At 39.2% G+C, this 15,855-nt stretch overlaps 1 protein-coding gene across 2 annotated transcripts in view; it reads left to right on the forward strand.

Annotated features, from left to right (window-relative positions):
- The window catches only part of LOC117942544 (cGMP-dependent 3',5'-cyclic phosphodiesterase), a 141,652-nt gene that overhangs the window by 113,450 nt on the left and 12,347 nt on the right, over positions 1-15,855 (forward strand). For both annotated transcript variants that reach the window (XM_034868067.1, XM_034868068.1), the window contains exons 3-16: positions 3,495-3,584; positions 4,040-4,128; positions 5,592-5,701; positions 6,503-6,558; positions 6,806-6,865; positions 7,884-8,037; positions 8,722-8,774; positions 11,370-11,444; positions 11,560-11,601; positions 12,290-12,358; positions 12,460-12,590; positions 14,851-14,962; positions 15,059-15,098; positions 15,601-15,664. In XM_034868067.1, coding sequence (XP_034723958.1) covers positions 3,495-3,584; positions 4,040-4,128; positions 5,592-5,701; positions 6,503-6,558; positions 6,806-6,865; positions 7,884-8,037; positions 8,722-8,774; positions 11,370-11,444; positions 11,560-11,601; positions 12,290-12,358; positions 12,460-12,590; positions 14,851-14,962; positions 15,059-15,098; positions 15,601-15,664 — 1,145 coding nt within the window. The remainder of the gene's footprint in view (positions 1-3,494; positions 3,585-4,039; positions 4,129-5,591; positions 5,702-6,502; positions 6,559-6,805; positions 6,866-7,883; positions 8,038-8,721; positions 8,775-11,369; positions 11,445-11,559; positions 11,602-12,289; positions 12,359-12,459; positions 12,591-14,850; positions 14,963-15,058; positions 15,099-15,600; positions 15,665-15,855) is intronic.

Raw genomic sequence — 15,855 nt, forward strand, 5'->3', positions numbered from 1 at the left:
AAACACTTAAGTTTGACAAACATGCAAAGGAACAGGAAATGAGGAAGGGGGCAAACACTTTTTCACACCACTGTATATAATAACCAACACTGAGTGCCCAGGCATGACATGACTATCCACTCCCTTCATTGCTCCCTTTCCTCTCTTCTTCTTTCTCACCCCTTGACCCTCTCCCCGCCTCACCCACCCACTAGCAACTCTGCCATTCCCTTGTCTTCCATGATTACTCTAACTCAAACAATACTGAACGTGACTGAGAGACAAAGGATAGACTGGTAGAGTGAGGGTGTCAAAAAGAGGAGAGAAATAAAATAGAGTGTGACAGATGGACACCCTCAATAGAACATCGAGCCCCCAAGCAGACGCAGCTTGCAGTACCATTGTGGTATTGTACACTAAAGGAAGGAACAAGATGCTCTTCCTTCCGGCTTGGCTGTGTGTTCTACTGGTTTGTCAGAACAACTTGAAGAATATGTTATGGCAGAGGCAGTATTTTCAATATTTCCCATTCAGATTCAGAACATAGTTTTAAAAGCTGCAGCATCTTAAACCTCTGCTATTTCTCCCATTGTTTTTCTACGCTTTGATCAGATTTTAAAGTCCTGCTAAGATTGTCTTTTTAGACTGTGGCTACATGTAATAACAATGCTTTGTGATAAGTTGAACTGGTAGAGATTTAAGTGGACTGCGCACAGAGAGTATGAATTTCTTGGCAGGGCCCAAATTTGCTCTTGAAATGGGTTTCAGGCCACCACTGCCTGTTTGTAAAGTTTGTGAAACTTGAAAACGTAAAAAACCTTGAAGCACAAACTCAGCCTCGCATGACTTTTCAGAAATAAGTTGCCCTGATATCTCAGATCAGATTGGATGGCTGAGTATAGTAGGCCAATGTAGGAACTTCTCTCTCAAGCTCTCCTTTTACAAACTCAACTAATTCTGCCTTTTTACAACATTATCATGCAACATCGGGACTTTCCATTATCTCCTTCTGTACACGTCATCACCTCTCGCTGTGACGAAGTGGGTGTGCTCACCACTTGTCCCACTCAGGTCATTATCTATAGTACACCTTCTAGTTTATTCAAGTGTTTATTTAATTTTTTGTAAATTACCATAGCTTGTGTAAAAATGCACCACATACTATCCCGGGTTGTTTGTGTTTATAACATGTTACAGTCTACAGCAAAGCACGTAATAAGTTAAAGTAAACACCAGCGATAGAAACAACGGCGTTATAAATAACGGCATTGCTTTTTTCAGTAACAAGTAATCTAAAGGATTACTCTTCCAATCTTATTAATGCTGTTACCCTTACTCCCAAAAAATGCAGGGCATTACTATAACTGAAGCTGTTTTTGTCATCAGACCAACTTGATCTCTGAGCCAAGAGGCAAAGACTTTTTTCCTTCCTTGGTTAGTGGGTCGTGCATGAGACAAGCGCATAAATACTGACGATTGGCTGAGTTTGAGTAAAATGTCATGGTAACCCAACCAGAGGTAGAGTTAGGTGGGCGTTCAGAAGCATACAGTCTGACACATCGAACAACACAAGCAAGACAGTCAACGAGAGAAAGGTATGGCGTTATGAAATCAAGGGGGGGGGGGGGGGGGGGGGGGGGGGGGGGGTAACTTTTCCTGCTAGATTTTCCACTGTGGTCAGAAAACATAGGCACTATGACTCTAGACTGGCTACTTGCTCCGAAGCTAATTGCTGTTATTTTCTCACTTCTCCCTTGCTCTATCACCCATACACATACACACACACACACACACACACGTATAAACATCAGGCCACTTACGTTATATACACTACTAAGAGTGTATATAATTGTTGTTTATTTTTTTCCACTAGACATAATATCTATGTACATGGCATTTGATTGGAGGCTAGTCTCACTTTGTCCCACAGACACATTTAAAGAGTTTAGATTTGTGTACAGTGTCCATTTTATTATAATACTCATCATTATGTTTATTTATCATAAATCATTAAACATGTTTTATGTTCCGTTAAAGAAGGGTGAAGGTGGGGTCACATTTGAGCATTTAAAAAGGTCCTTGAAAGTAACACATTAGTTAGTTTCTGAAGTAACTAGTTACTTTTATAATGTTTAACTGAGTATCTAATTTAGTTACTTTTAACTAAAGTAACTAGTAACTGTAACTTATCCATTTTAAAAGTAACTTTCCCAACACTGGTAAACACACAGTCATAAGTTAGTTTCAGTTCCATTTTATTAGGTTGCACAACATGGTTTGATGGTTTTCCTGTGTTAATACTTACAATTGTTTGTTCCTTTGTTCACTTCCACCATGCAGGACAATTGTTAGGGGAGGGCTGGCTTAAGCACGTCCTGTTTGACATTACCGGGCCAAACCAAGTACAGGGTTTTCCTTCTTTATAGGAATGTTTCTTTTGGTTGTTTTTGGTTATCAATAAATATGTGAATAATTCTGACCTGTTTTCTAGTCCGTGGGAGAGGAGTCAAAGTCAAAGTCTGCTTTATTGTCAATTTCTTCACATGTCAAAACATACAAAGAAATCGAAATTGCGTTTCCCTCTATCCCACGGTGACAAGACATTTATAACAAATTTGGTCCACAGACAAACATAACATTCAAGTAAACAACATAAAAAAGTAAAAATAAGAAGATATATACAATGAAGAAAATAAGAGTGAACTGGTAACTAAGTTCCATATGTTAAGAGATTTTGAGGTATTAATGTTATGGAGTAAATCAACCTGCATCAGAATGGGATGGGTTGAAGCAGTTGAATGTGAATTGACCACTCTTTATAAACAGTGGGATTTGCCCTTTCAATAGGGAAAATAGGTGAGGCTTTGCTCCTATGAACATGTGACTTTTGTTAGTGTTGCTACAAGTTTAAGGTGTTATTTTTCTTAGTTATTAGTCTTTTTGTTTGTTTGATTGTTGAATTATCCATGTTCTGCAGACCACTGTAAATAAAATAATCACCTCTGGGATTATACAATGTTTGAGTCTTTTATTCAATCTTCAAAAAATTACAGCAATGAGAAGAAAGTAAATATGTGTTGTGTAATTTGTAACAAAAAATTATTTTCCTAGTAGTACCTCCATGTGCTGTTTCATTTAATGAATAACTAACTTATTTTTGTCAAGTGCTTGGTTTTCACGGTGCCAAAATGAAACTACTGCATTTAGTGTCCTGAAGAGCAAAACTAACTCCAGTAATCCTCGATTATGTTTGAGTTCAGTTCAGTTCAAGTGCCTCATTAGTGCGTCCAACAAGCACAGATTGTTATGCGTTACACAGTGTGGCACAGTTTAAATATTGTTGCAGAGGCCTTGCAGCCTGCCAACCTAAATATCTGGGGAAGAGCTGTTGTAACATAAATCTTGTACACACAAAAAAAACTATAGCCAAGGCCTCATATTTTTGGAGGCGCACATTGAGATTGTAAACAAACAACCAAACAGACATCACAGCATCTGTTTGTCACCTTCCCCAGGATGCTTTGCTGCAGCTGGCAGCGGTTGTCGACGCATGCTCGCTTCGAGCAGCCCTCCGAGACAGCATACAGGAGCTGCTACCTAGCACGGTATTTGCACAGACACACACACAAACTCTACATTTGCACAAACATAATTTACATTTCTTTCTTCTTTATTGATTTGTCACCTTAAAAGCATGATATTATGACAGTTTTTCTTTAAGCTATAGTACTATTCTCATAAATATGTGGTAATATTTCACTACGTTATGTACAAATAAACCAGCAGATCAACAAAAAGTACCTATTTCCACAACACGATGCAAGATTTAATGACCAGTCAGGAGTCTTGTACTTAGAGACTTGAAACACTGCACCATACTATTGATAATTGTACCATAGTGACTAAAAAAAACTCTAATCCGAGCCTCTGCCCAGACATAAGACCTATTAAACAGAGGCCCAGACCTTGTTACAAATGGATGGTCATCACTCATTCAATTAATTAATTAAAATCTGATTAATATTACAAATGAATGTGCATGTGTGTGTGTTTATTCCAGGAGTGTGTATGTGTCTACATGCTGGAGGGATGTTCGAGGTTCCTATCTGACGACCCACCACATGAACTGCCACTGGAGGGAAAGATCAGGTGTGTGTGTGTGTGTGTGTGTGTGTGTGTGTGTGTGTGTGTGTGTGTGTGTGTGTGTGTGTGTGTGTGTGTGTGTGTGCAGCAAGCTGCAGATGTTTTGCAATAGAACAAGCAAAAGCTGATAAGAGGGGACACAGAGAGAGTGTTTTTTTTCCTGTATGAAAAGCTGGTATCACCTAAATGAATAGTTTCATCATGATGACACACAAGGACCTTCTCCATCTCTGTTATCTTCTCATTTTTACAACCTCTTACTTTTCTCTCATCCCCCACTGCATTGGCTCTTCATTTAAACTTTCACTTTATCTCCCTTCTCCCCCTTCCTATTACACATCCCTGTCTCTGACGTACTCTTTCCGTATCTTGTCTACTGCTATCCCACCTTCCCATCTCACTGCATCAGTCTGTCATTGCCTTTTTTCCATGTGAGCCTGCTCTCTCCCCAAAGAGCAATGAAGCTCTAAGCCCCCACCCCTTTTCGCTCCTTGCTGCTCCTCTTTCTCTCTCACCTTCAATCCATCTCCCTGTGGAAGCGTTGGAAGGCTAATAGCTGAGGTGACAGCGCCCGGGGTCCCTCAGTGAGACACGCTGATCCTCTCCTCTCTTAAGTGCTCTCTGAAGCTGTACAACCCCATGTGCTACTGTGACTGCTACCCAGACTCCGGCAAAAACCAACACTACATAATATATGAAACTGTCAGACAATAACCCTTTTCCAACACCTCATTGCCACACAAACACTGGCTCCCACACAAACTACTTATTTGCGAGGACACGAGCACAGACCACACATAAAGTATGCACACACACAAACACACACACACACATGCTCACACACACATTTGTCAGGGCTGCATGCAGACTAGCGATGGTGGGTATATTAAAAGAGCTACAGGGCACTTTGTTAATTTTTTGCTTCTCCAATTCCCCTGCTTATATAAACCTGTTTTCAAGACCTTGGTATACACACAAACGCTCACACACACACACACACACACACACACACACACACACACACACACACACACACACACACAAGGAAACACACACACGATGAACCTATCTGAGAGACAGCTTTGCATGTAGGTGTGCGTGCCTGTGTACTTGCGTGTGTGTTTGTGTGTGTGTTTGTGTGTGTTTGTGTGTGTGTGTGTGTGTGTGTGTGTGCGTGTGTGCGTGCATGTGTGCGCGTGTGCATAGTAGTCAGTCTAGAATAAACAAATGTCTCATATTTGAGCATAAAAGAGCTATCCTCTGTATTAATGAAACCGTTACACACACCTGCCCTCTTCTGCTTAAATGTTTTTTCATTTGCTCCAATTGTCTTCCAAATCCCATCTTCCTCTTTGTCTCGCCAGTGTCTGACAGACTGTCTCTCCTTGTTTCTTACCCTGACTGATGTGCTTGAGGTTATTGTCTTTCTCAAACATGAGTCCAACTCAAGTTGTGTCTTTCTGTCTTAGGAGTATCGCGGATCAGTTGAAGCGATTTCAGTGTGCCGGCCTTCCTCTGTCTGAACTGCCAGAGAAATACAGAATCTGCCTCGCAGCACCATTACCAGCACACAGAAGAGGTCTGTGCGGTTTTCCAACATGTGTGTGTATGTTGGAAGGGTGTAGCAAAGGTATAACTGATACTGGCTGACAGACAAATGGACCAACATCTGAGGGTGTGTGTTTCCACAAAAATAGGTTGAAAAAATGGATGAACAAGAGATGATGATTGCCGAGGGACAGGTATGGAGCCGCGTGGGCAGTAAAATTGGACATAGACCTCCCTCCTACCCAAAATAAAAGAAACCAATGAAAGGTGTTTAATTAGAAAAAATTCAAGAGCTTGAATAGATTGCGATAAATAGACTGTGCATTCCTCTTAAAATTACATTTTTTTGTTTTCATCTAAGAACAAAAAAACGAATAACCTTAAGGGATGTAGTCATGGAGACATCCTCAAGTACACAATCATGACTGTTCTGCACTCTTTGGATCAATAAATACCACTGAACATTTTGTAAAGTTGCAGAAATAAGAGTTCTTTTAGTTCTTGTGTTAGTTTGGTAACAATGTGGTAAACACATCAATCTGTTTGCTGTTTGCAGGATCTGCAACTACAACGATGAGAATAGCTAAAGGAAAGACAAAACAAAATAAGAAAACATTGTTATGCAAGGATATTAGGTGTATTTTTTCTATGTTCATTTCCCTTAGCATATTTCTAGTAGTATTAGAACATATAGTGAGAATAAAATCAGGAGTGAGACAAGGACAAAATTATAGGAGGGCATTAAAAAGGATCAACAGTGCATTTTGTCTGAATCAATGCATGTTGTATTATTAATGCTTTTCTTTTCTTTTTTTGTCCTTCTTTCTTTTAGCTATTGTCATTCCTCTTTTGGACCAGGAGCGGGACAAGGCCATCGCTGTTCTATTGGTGAGTCCTTATATTCAAGGGCATACAATAAGGTTTCAATAAACCAAAGTAACAAAAGCAATCTCTACTGATTACATCATTACCTCCTCCTTTATCTAAAGTTCGATATTTGCCGTTCAATAAAATGTATGTTTCCATTTGGTTTTATTTAACATTCACAAATGAAATGTACTTGACAGAGGCAGCACAACCTGCAACAGCCGAGGTCATGTACTGGACTGGACTGAAATGTCTGTGTGTGTTGCAGGTGGGCTGTAATCCACTATCTGATCAGGATGAACTGCATCTTAACATGCTGGAGAAACATGTAAGCTAACTCTTTCTCTGTCTGTTTTGGTCACTAATGTGAAAAAGCAACTTGGCAACAGTAGCTGACCTACTAAAAAGACTTGGCTCTTTATTTAACCAACACGCTTCAGCACAGGGCCTTTAACAGTACGCACTTTATGAGAAGCCCTTATATTTGATGGTTATCAAATGACAACTAAACACATACCTGTAGATAGCCAGCCTTTTAAAAAATGCTGAACTTACAGCAAATATTCAAAAACACGTTACATAAAAAGCAAGACTATCATCATGAAAACAGTAGTGAACCTCTAACACAGGGCAAAAACTGCAAAGCTTTCTTTTATTAAATAAAAATTTGAAAAAATAGCCCCTCAGTAGGTTTCTGAGATTGTAAATCCAGAAAGCCAGTTTCCATTTCTTAAGTAAATTAATTTCAACACCCTTCAGTCCTTGATAGACCTATTCAATGTCGATAGAAAGTCCACAATTGAGTCCCTTTCTAACCCGGCAAAAATGGATGTTGCCATTGTACTCACATGCTCAGTATTTGTTCTTGTCTTGACTGATGATGTTTACTTCAATGGCCTTTGGATCCCTTAACTGGGTCTCTGAAGGACCTGATGAAATTATAAAATCTGAAGATCGTCTATAAAGCTGCAGTTTGTAAAAAGCTGAAAAAACGCTACAATCTGAAGTAGAGCGAGACCTTGTTCTGCAGCTTTCCCTCAACACTCTCTGTTACACAGAAATATGCATGCACAGATCAGCCAATAGAAACACGTTTTCTCTCTGAAATGACTCGTGATTGGCTAAAGTCACAGGCTAGATTATCTATATCCTGAAAACAGAACCAACATGGGATGCAGAAGTCTAGTTTTCTCTCAGACCACTTGAATTACAATAAACTAATAGATTATGAATTTATTGAATTTTTGCCCAGCAATGCAGAAAAGAAATTGCCTACCACAGCTTTAAACTCAACTGACTTTGGTGCTGGTATGTGTGTGTTTCTGCAAACGTGCATGACGTCACAGGCCTCAGTGGCGTGTACACGAGTCCAGGCTGTTCAGACGTCCTACCGGCCTCCTCTCAGCCCCTCTCCCGTACAGTCCCACAATGCACTGCTGCAACTCAACGTCTCAGACCAGGACTACTGCGAACTGGACCGCAACATTCTGCAACTCTGTGGTATGCACACTAATATAATATAATAAAATATACTAATATATTATACTAATACAATAAAAATCCATACATCTTACATTTCCTCGTGTATGCAAACCCAAAACTGTGCGGCAGACATAATTACACACACACCCTGGTATATATGAGGTGATGTATGTTAATAGAGTAACCCTATCTGGATAAAAAGCTCTATGAATTTAGATGGACCGTCAGCGGCACAAGGAATGTGGGACAGCTCCAGTGTGAAAACAGAACGCTATGCAAAAACACCGTTTAAAATCTCATGCATAATGGAAGTGGACTCGCTAACGCCATTCCTTTGCAAATACACATACGTCAACGTTGTTTACTCCTTGGAAATTGTCAACAAATATGAGTTGACTTTAGTCTCCTCAGTTTTTTTTTCACCCAGCTTCTGCCTCGCCTCCCTGCTTCGCTGTCTTTCTTTCTGTCTTCATCTGCAGTCCAGGCAGCCCTCCATCCCCTGTCTTGTCTTTATTATTATACCCTCTGTTGGCTAGTTCCTGTTCACCCTTCACCGACCTCACTGTCTCAGTGCATCCTTCCCTGATTTGCTTTCTGTCCATTGCGTACATGCTCTGCATTCCCGGTCTTCCTTAACGCCTATCTGCCCTTGCTCATCTCTGCTTTTTACTCCCATCACTCTCTCTCCCTTTTGTCTTTCAGGTGAGCTCTTTGACCTTGATGCAGCCTCTCTCCAGCTCAAAGTCATCAATTATGTAAGTAGTTGAGATCATTTATATGCTCCCACACACACACACACACACACACACACACACACACACACACACACATACATACATACTGTTCAAGACGTACAGCACATGAAATCTCTCCCAGTGACGTTTTCCCCTCTTCCTGTCGTTACCCATACCACAAGCTTTTTATCACTCAAGTGCATTATCAGCCTCCCCGTAGTATGCCCCCTACATATAAATGATAGACTCTCTGTAAAAAGGGGGGGAGCAGGGGGAGAGGTATAATGATTGATTGCAGTGAGGGAAAAGCTGTGGGTGAGGACAGGGAGAGCAGATATCACCTACAGTATTTGCAGAAACAACAACTTAAATGTATAGAATTATTCACTGATAAAGAATATATGATTTAAAGAGGAGTTAAGCAACAGAGAGGAGAGAGATTTGAAGGTTATAGTGCATCAAAGGGACAAAGTCCAATAGAGCTTCAGAGGACCTTAATGGATGTACGCACAGACATGTGATACTTTTTTCATACTATTTATTGAGCATGAAGGACTTAAACATAAAGCAGAGCAAGTTACTGTAAGCCAGAGTTTGTCATATATATAATATAATATAATATATAATAATAAAATATCAACAACTATACTTTAATTGGTTCTATTCATTGGTTTTTGTTCATTAGCGAGGAGTTGCAGCTTTTTTTGTCTTGTGTTCTATCAATCTGAATATTTCTGGGTTTTGGTCAATATAAGCAATTTGAAAATGTGAACTTGTTGTTCTTTCTGATATTTTATAGACCAAATAATTAAATGTTTGCTGTAATATAGAAAGTAATTTGCAGATGAATTGATATTGAAAACAATCATTACTTGTATTTTATGTCAAGGAAGTCTATTTCTGAACATTTAGGTATTCAAAATATATTTAATCTCTAGTTGACATCACTATGACTAATCACTTTTTTAAGTCTGGGACTTTCTAAGTATTTGTTTTATTTATTAAACAAGACAAGGAGAAAAATAGTGGGAAAAAGTCCTATTTTACAAATACCTTTGCAGCTTAAGCATTTAGTAGTTAAACTGTTTTTTAGTTTTTTAATTATTACTTAATTAAAAGGACTCTGGTCCATAATCAGAAGCTCATTTTCTCCCTTTGCTCATTTTTCTTGTTATTTTCTATTACAGTAGTGAAGACATAATTTACTTTTAACTGCAGTGATCAGTATCCCCTTGTAGCAGAAAACATAAATATCTTTTGGGTGTGTGGGGACATAAACTCTTTATCAAGATTTATTTTAAGCAATCTAATCCTTTAAAAAAATGAGGGTATTATTTTGTGAAAATGGTTAAATCTAAACAGTTGTTGGGAACTTGAACTTCTCTGCTACCTTGACGCTGCAGGACTAGATCCAAGGGGTCAAACAACAGCGCAGCAGCAATGCAGCCTGCATGTAGAACACCAGTCTTTGATGCCTCTAACCCTGAAATTGTAGTATTTTCCCTGCATCTGAAGGAAGAGAAAGGGAGAGTGAGAAGTTGTGTTGGTGCAAAAGGCTGCAGGGGTTTTATAGCATATTTTGAGAACAACATGATTTGTTTCACCTTTTCATTTTTACATTTGTAAAAAAATGGGTAGGGAAGCGGGAGGAGAAGAGATAGGAAAGGACGATAAGGCGTGGGAGATTGTTGCTTCTGAGGAATTGTCGGGAAGTGCTTTGTGCGGCTCTCATGGGATTTGGGTAAAAAGGGGGTGGAGAGTTTATTAAATGTGCTTGCAGGTACTTGCTTTGCGCGTGTGTTTGCATGTGCGCATGCCTGCGTGCGTGCGTGCGTGCATGCGTGTGTGTGTTTGTCTGTGTGTGTGTGTGTGTGTGTGTGTGTGTGTGGGTGTGTGTGGTGTCATGTCTAAGCTTGTTAGACTACAGTAATTGCATCATGCATACAGGTGTATGTGTCTTCCAACCTTTTAGGGGAATCCAGTCTATGAAGGAGATGTTTCTCATCACAGCTAGCAGCAGAAAATTTGTTGCAACTCTGCAGGTCTTATAGAGAGACACTGAGTGCCTACACACTTCTTAATTTAGACACATCCAGACACCTATATGTGACTGTGTCTCTGCGTTTATGAATTTCACATTCAAAGAATGATCTTGTCTTGTAATCACAGCATGTTGATGTGATTTACATGGTATGAATGTTGATTACTTATAAGGAGATGATCATGAGTTGTAAAAGTGAAGAATGCAATATTAATAGGCATGATAGAATATGTATGATAATTTATAGAAATATAAAGCTGTCCATTGTAATATATATATATATATTTATATATATATATATATATATATATATACTGTATATATATATATATATATATATATTTATATATACATATACATGTATATAAGTTGAATACATTTTTATTTTCGAAAATAATAGAATCAGTGTATCAGTCTTTATTCACCAGTTGATATCCACTGCCGTCTTATTTCAGATTTTATCTTTAAACCTCAACAACGCTCCAAAAACCTTGAATTGAGAGACTGAGTCTGATAAAGATTTTTCTTCTGTGATTCTGTATCAGGACTGATATTGTGTTTGTGTTCTCCTTCAGCTGCAGCAACAGACTCAGTCGCAGTGTTGTTGTTTGCTGCTGGTGTCCGAGGACAACCACCAAGTTTTCTGCCAGGTACACACACACACACACACACACACACACACACACACACACACACAAAATTACACATTACACAACCATTTTTGCAATAACTTAATGAATGAGCTTTGACCTTTGTGACCTTTAGGTAGTTGGAGACAAAGTCCTGGAGGAGGAGATTAGCTTCCCGGTGAGGCCAACAAACACAAGAATTTATTAAAATGAATAAACATTAATGCATGCTGTCATTATTTGTATTTTTTAGTTTGTTTGTGTTCTTTTTTTCCCGTTCAGTAAATCATGCCTTCATTAGGTTGGTTGCTCATTCATTCACTTGCGTTTCTTACACTGAGGGCCATGTACACTCCAAATACATTACAATACAATTTTTAAGAAGCATACTGTTAATGCAAGTGTTGTAACACTGCACGTAGGTCTCTTTGACTGACACGATAGAATAAAGTCCCACATGTAATCTTTTTAAATCCCTGGCAAGGGTTACATTAAAGATATTTGAGCAAGTAACCACTTCCTTCAGGTCGCTTTAGGTCTCCTGTCCCTGTTTGTGCTGATGACAAGGCATTTATTTTTAACAGGCTTTCCATTATGGTACAGCTAGACGATTTGGCAGGTACCCCAGGCCATCTAATGTATAAAATGTTGATAGTTGGTAGTTGGTGTGTAGCGAGTTATTGGGACACACAAAAAACATCATAGATGAGGTATTTGTGCTAATTTAACAAGGACTCTCACTCAAAAAATGAGTTTTGTTTTCTATAGTTTAGTCCTAAAAGATTTGTCAGGGACTCGCTCACTAATTCTGCTTCTTTTTCTCTCTCACCTGCATTACACTCATTTTCTTTATTTTTCTCTTCTAGCTGATGTTTGGACGCTTTGGTCAGGTTGTTGAGAAGAAGAAGTCAATTACTCTTCAAGACATCAGTGCAGTAAGAAGACATTTTCTTTCTTTTTGTCTTTCTGTCTTATCTATCTTTCCATCTGTTCTACCATCATGTTGAACAGATTTTTCTGCCTCTTTTACTCTCAGGAGGAGCGTAGGCAGCTGTCGAGCATGTTGGGCTGTGAGATCTCCTCCATGCTTTGTGTACCAGTGGCCAGTAGGGCCACCGGTCAGGTGGTGGCGCTGGCGTGTGCCTTCAACAAGCAGGGTGGGCATAGGTATGTATGTACTGTATTTGAAGGACTGTGTTCACACTAAACACTATTGTTAACCTTTTTGTGATAATAAGACTACACTGAACCATTTCATGAGTTCCCATGGTAAAAAAATAAAATACAATCACTGTAACTCAACTGGCTTATTGCTAAGTATATTTAAAATGCTGGGATGTCACTCTGAAGAGAATTTGGCTTTTGCTAATTCTAGAAGCGCTGACTCACGGTAGATACAAAGATATGTCTGACGGCGGCTGTTGGGATGGGTAAGGCTGATTGGTTAAGCTCAACAGCTCAGATTTTATGGAATTTATAGCAGCGGAGAGTTTGTTCCGTTTCCAGTGAAATCTGCTAAAACCAGGCTCCCTCATGACAACCAGGGTGTGTTTGTGTGTGTGTGTGTGTGTGTGTGTGTGTGTGTGTGTGTGTGTGTGTGTGTGTGTGTGTGTGTGTGTGTGTGTGAGGCTGCCATGAGCAATACTGCTATGTCATGAATACAGTAATGCACTCCAGCTGTGTCTGTATGTTTGTGTAAGTAACAATCTGGAATGAAAATCATCTCAAAGTTTTGTTGCGTAAATATAAGCAGTGACAACAAAGTTCTATCTATATCTATCTATCTATCTATCTATCTACCTATCTATCTATCTATCTATCTATCTATCTACCTATCTAGCTATCTATCTATCTGTCCATCTATCTATCTATCTTTCTATCTGTCCACCCACACATCCATCCATCTATCTACCACCATCTCCTTGTCAGTCAGCATGTCTCTACTTATGTTGAAGTGCTAGCAGCTTAATTTATTTGATCTCTTTTTCCCCCCGACATACACTTCACACACATGCTTGCACTAACATAGTACAATCCCGCCTTTTTGCATGCGCTCTCTCTCTCTCTCTATCTCTCACTCTCTCTTTCCAAGGACTCAGATAGATAAGAAGGGATCATGTCCTATAATATATCCCTCTGCCAGAGACTCTGATGACAGGACTGGCATCTCATTACCATAGTAACAGCAGCAGGATTATGGTTGCAACTGTGCAGAAAATGTGATAAATCTATCCTTTGCTCCAAGTACAGTCATCCAGATTTAAGTAGAAACATACTGTATATCTCAAAGATAAATCCCTTAATTATATAGATTGCATATTCATATGCACAGTTTATTCAAACCTCTCACTGCATGTCCTCCTAAACATGTAATATAGCTTCTTACCCTATTGATGAAAACCTATTGTGACAGCAGTAACAAGTACATAACTCTGTTTTGGCACCAGCAGATAAGAGCAGTATAGACTAACCATTACAGAGTGATGAACACAAAAATAAGGATCCCATAATATACATGCACCATAAGCAACAGTGTAAGAATTTACTCTCTTACTCAAGAGTATTAAGAGCTAGAACTTAATTGCCCTTAAATTGAGCTTCCCAGGTCTTGTCCAGGCTCAGGTCAAATCCTGCCTCCTTTGCTAGGATTCCTGGGATGCTCAGGGACATAAAGCCCTGGAGACACATAGCGCCGGACAGCAACACAATAACGTTCCACTGCCCTCTGTAGGCAAAGAGAGAGAACTGCAGGCAATTAGCAGCATCACGGTGGTCACTGCAGATCATTTCATTAATCAGTCTTCATTTCTCTGCCAAATGCTGTCAAGTTCTCATGCCATCTCATTTTGAAGGAGCGTGACTGTCCCGTTCACCACCTGAAGGAAACCAGGGTTTGGTTCTATTTTCAGTCATTTAGACATATTACATTATAACTTCATTCCTACACATGTTTAGTATTTATTTTGTCAATAATTATGCATTGCGGCTTTCTTTTAGGGCTGCATCTAAGGAGTATTTTCATTATCAATTATTCTACTTATTCTAATATTTACCCAAATGAATTGTTTGATCTTTAAATGCAGTGGTGAAAGAAGGAATGAGATCTTTTAATTACTAAAGCGCAGCAAAACTAAGTATCAAAAATAAAAGTACTCATTAAGAAAAAGGGCTCCTGAGTGTTACATTTATTACATGTATTCTTGGAATATTACTTTTCAGTGATGTGTGATTTTAACAGCTTCATAAAATGTTGGGTAGTTTTATTTTAAAACACAATTGTGACATATATGTGACAGTTTTCTAAAGCCCTAGATAAAAAAACATCCAAATATATTCAGTTTACAATGATATATGTGTGTGTGTGTGTGTGTGTGTGTGTGTGTGTGTGTGTGTGTGTGTGTGTGTGTGTGTGTGTTCTCCGCCGCAGACACACAGAGGCAGATGAGCATGCCATCCAGCACTGTTTCTGCTACACTTCAACGGTCCTCACTTCAACTTTGGCCTTCCAGAAAGAACAGAAACTCAAAGTGGAGTGCCAGGTACTGCAAATGCCCACACACATACTCACCGTTACAAAAACACATAAATATGCATGAAGTTAAATAACTTTTTGTGTCCACTGTTTCTCCCCACAGGCACTCTTGCAAGTGGCCAAGAATCTCTTCACACACTTGGGTATGTCTGTCTCTGTGAAGAAAGCACGTTGCAGCACAATTTGCGTTAATGGCCGATATTTAAGTGATCACCTAGTGAAACAAATGGTGCACGTAATTAAATGAGATATTACCGAAAAGGTGATTACAACCAGGATCATAATCATAAAATCAAAAGGGCGTTAAAAGTGATGGCTCCACCTCTCTAGCCTATAATTACATTGAGTCATTCAGATTCTTATCCAACAGTAAGCACCAACTGTAGAATAAGTTGTTGAAAATTCATCATGATTGCCAGTGCAAAGAATTGATCCACTGGTTGAGCAAATTGCCCTCTCACTGTACCACTCTGCTGATTATAAAAGCTCTTATCAGCTTGTACAGCTGATAACCCGCTACTTATTGTACAATCTCTGTTTCCGTCAACTGTATACTACTGTTATTCCTTTAATTTCCTCTGGTTTCCTTTTGTTTCCTCTCTCACCCACTCGTTCTTTCCCTCTCTGTCTCTCTAATTCTTTCAGATGATGTGTCAGTGCTGTTACAGGAAATTATAGTGGAGGCCAGGAACCTCAGTGATGCAGAGATGTAAGCCCTGTGATTCATCCTCAAAGGGATGTGTGTGTGAAAGAGAGTGTGTGTATAGGGCAAATGTAATTATCTCCATTTGAAAAGGCTATCTTGGCAATTTGTTCTTAACCGACTTTTTGCATTTAATTAAAGTTACAAAATGACCTAAGATAGAAATGAGACATGAAACATTCTCATTTTCACTGCTT

The sequence above is a fragment of the Etheostoma cragini genome, chromosome 3 (assembly GCF_013103735.1).
Source record: "Etheostoma cragini isolate CJK2018 chromosome 3, CSU_Ecrag_1.0, whole genome shotgun sequence".
Lineage (NCBI taxonomy): Eukaryota > Metazoa > Chordata > Actinopteri > Perciformes > Percidae > Etheostoma > Etheostoma cragini.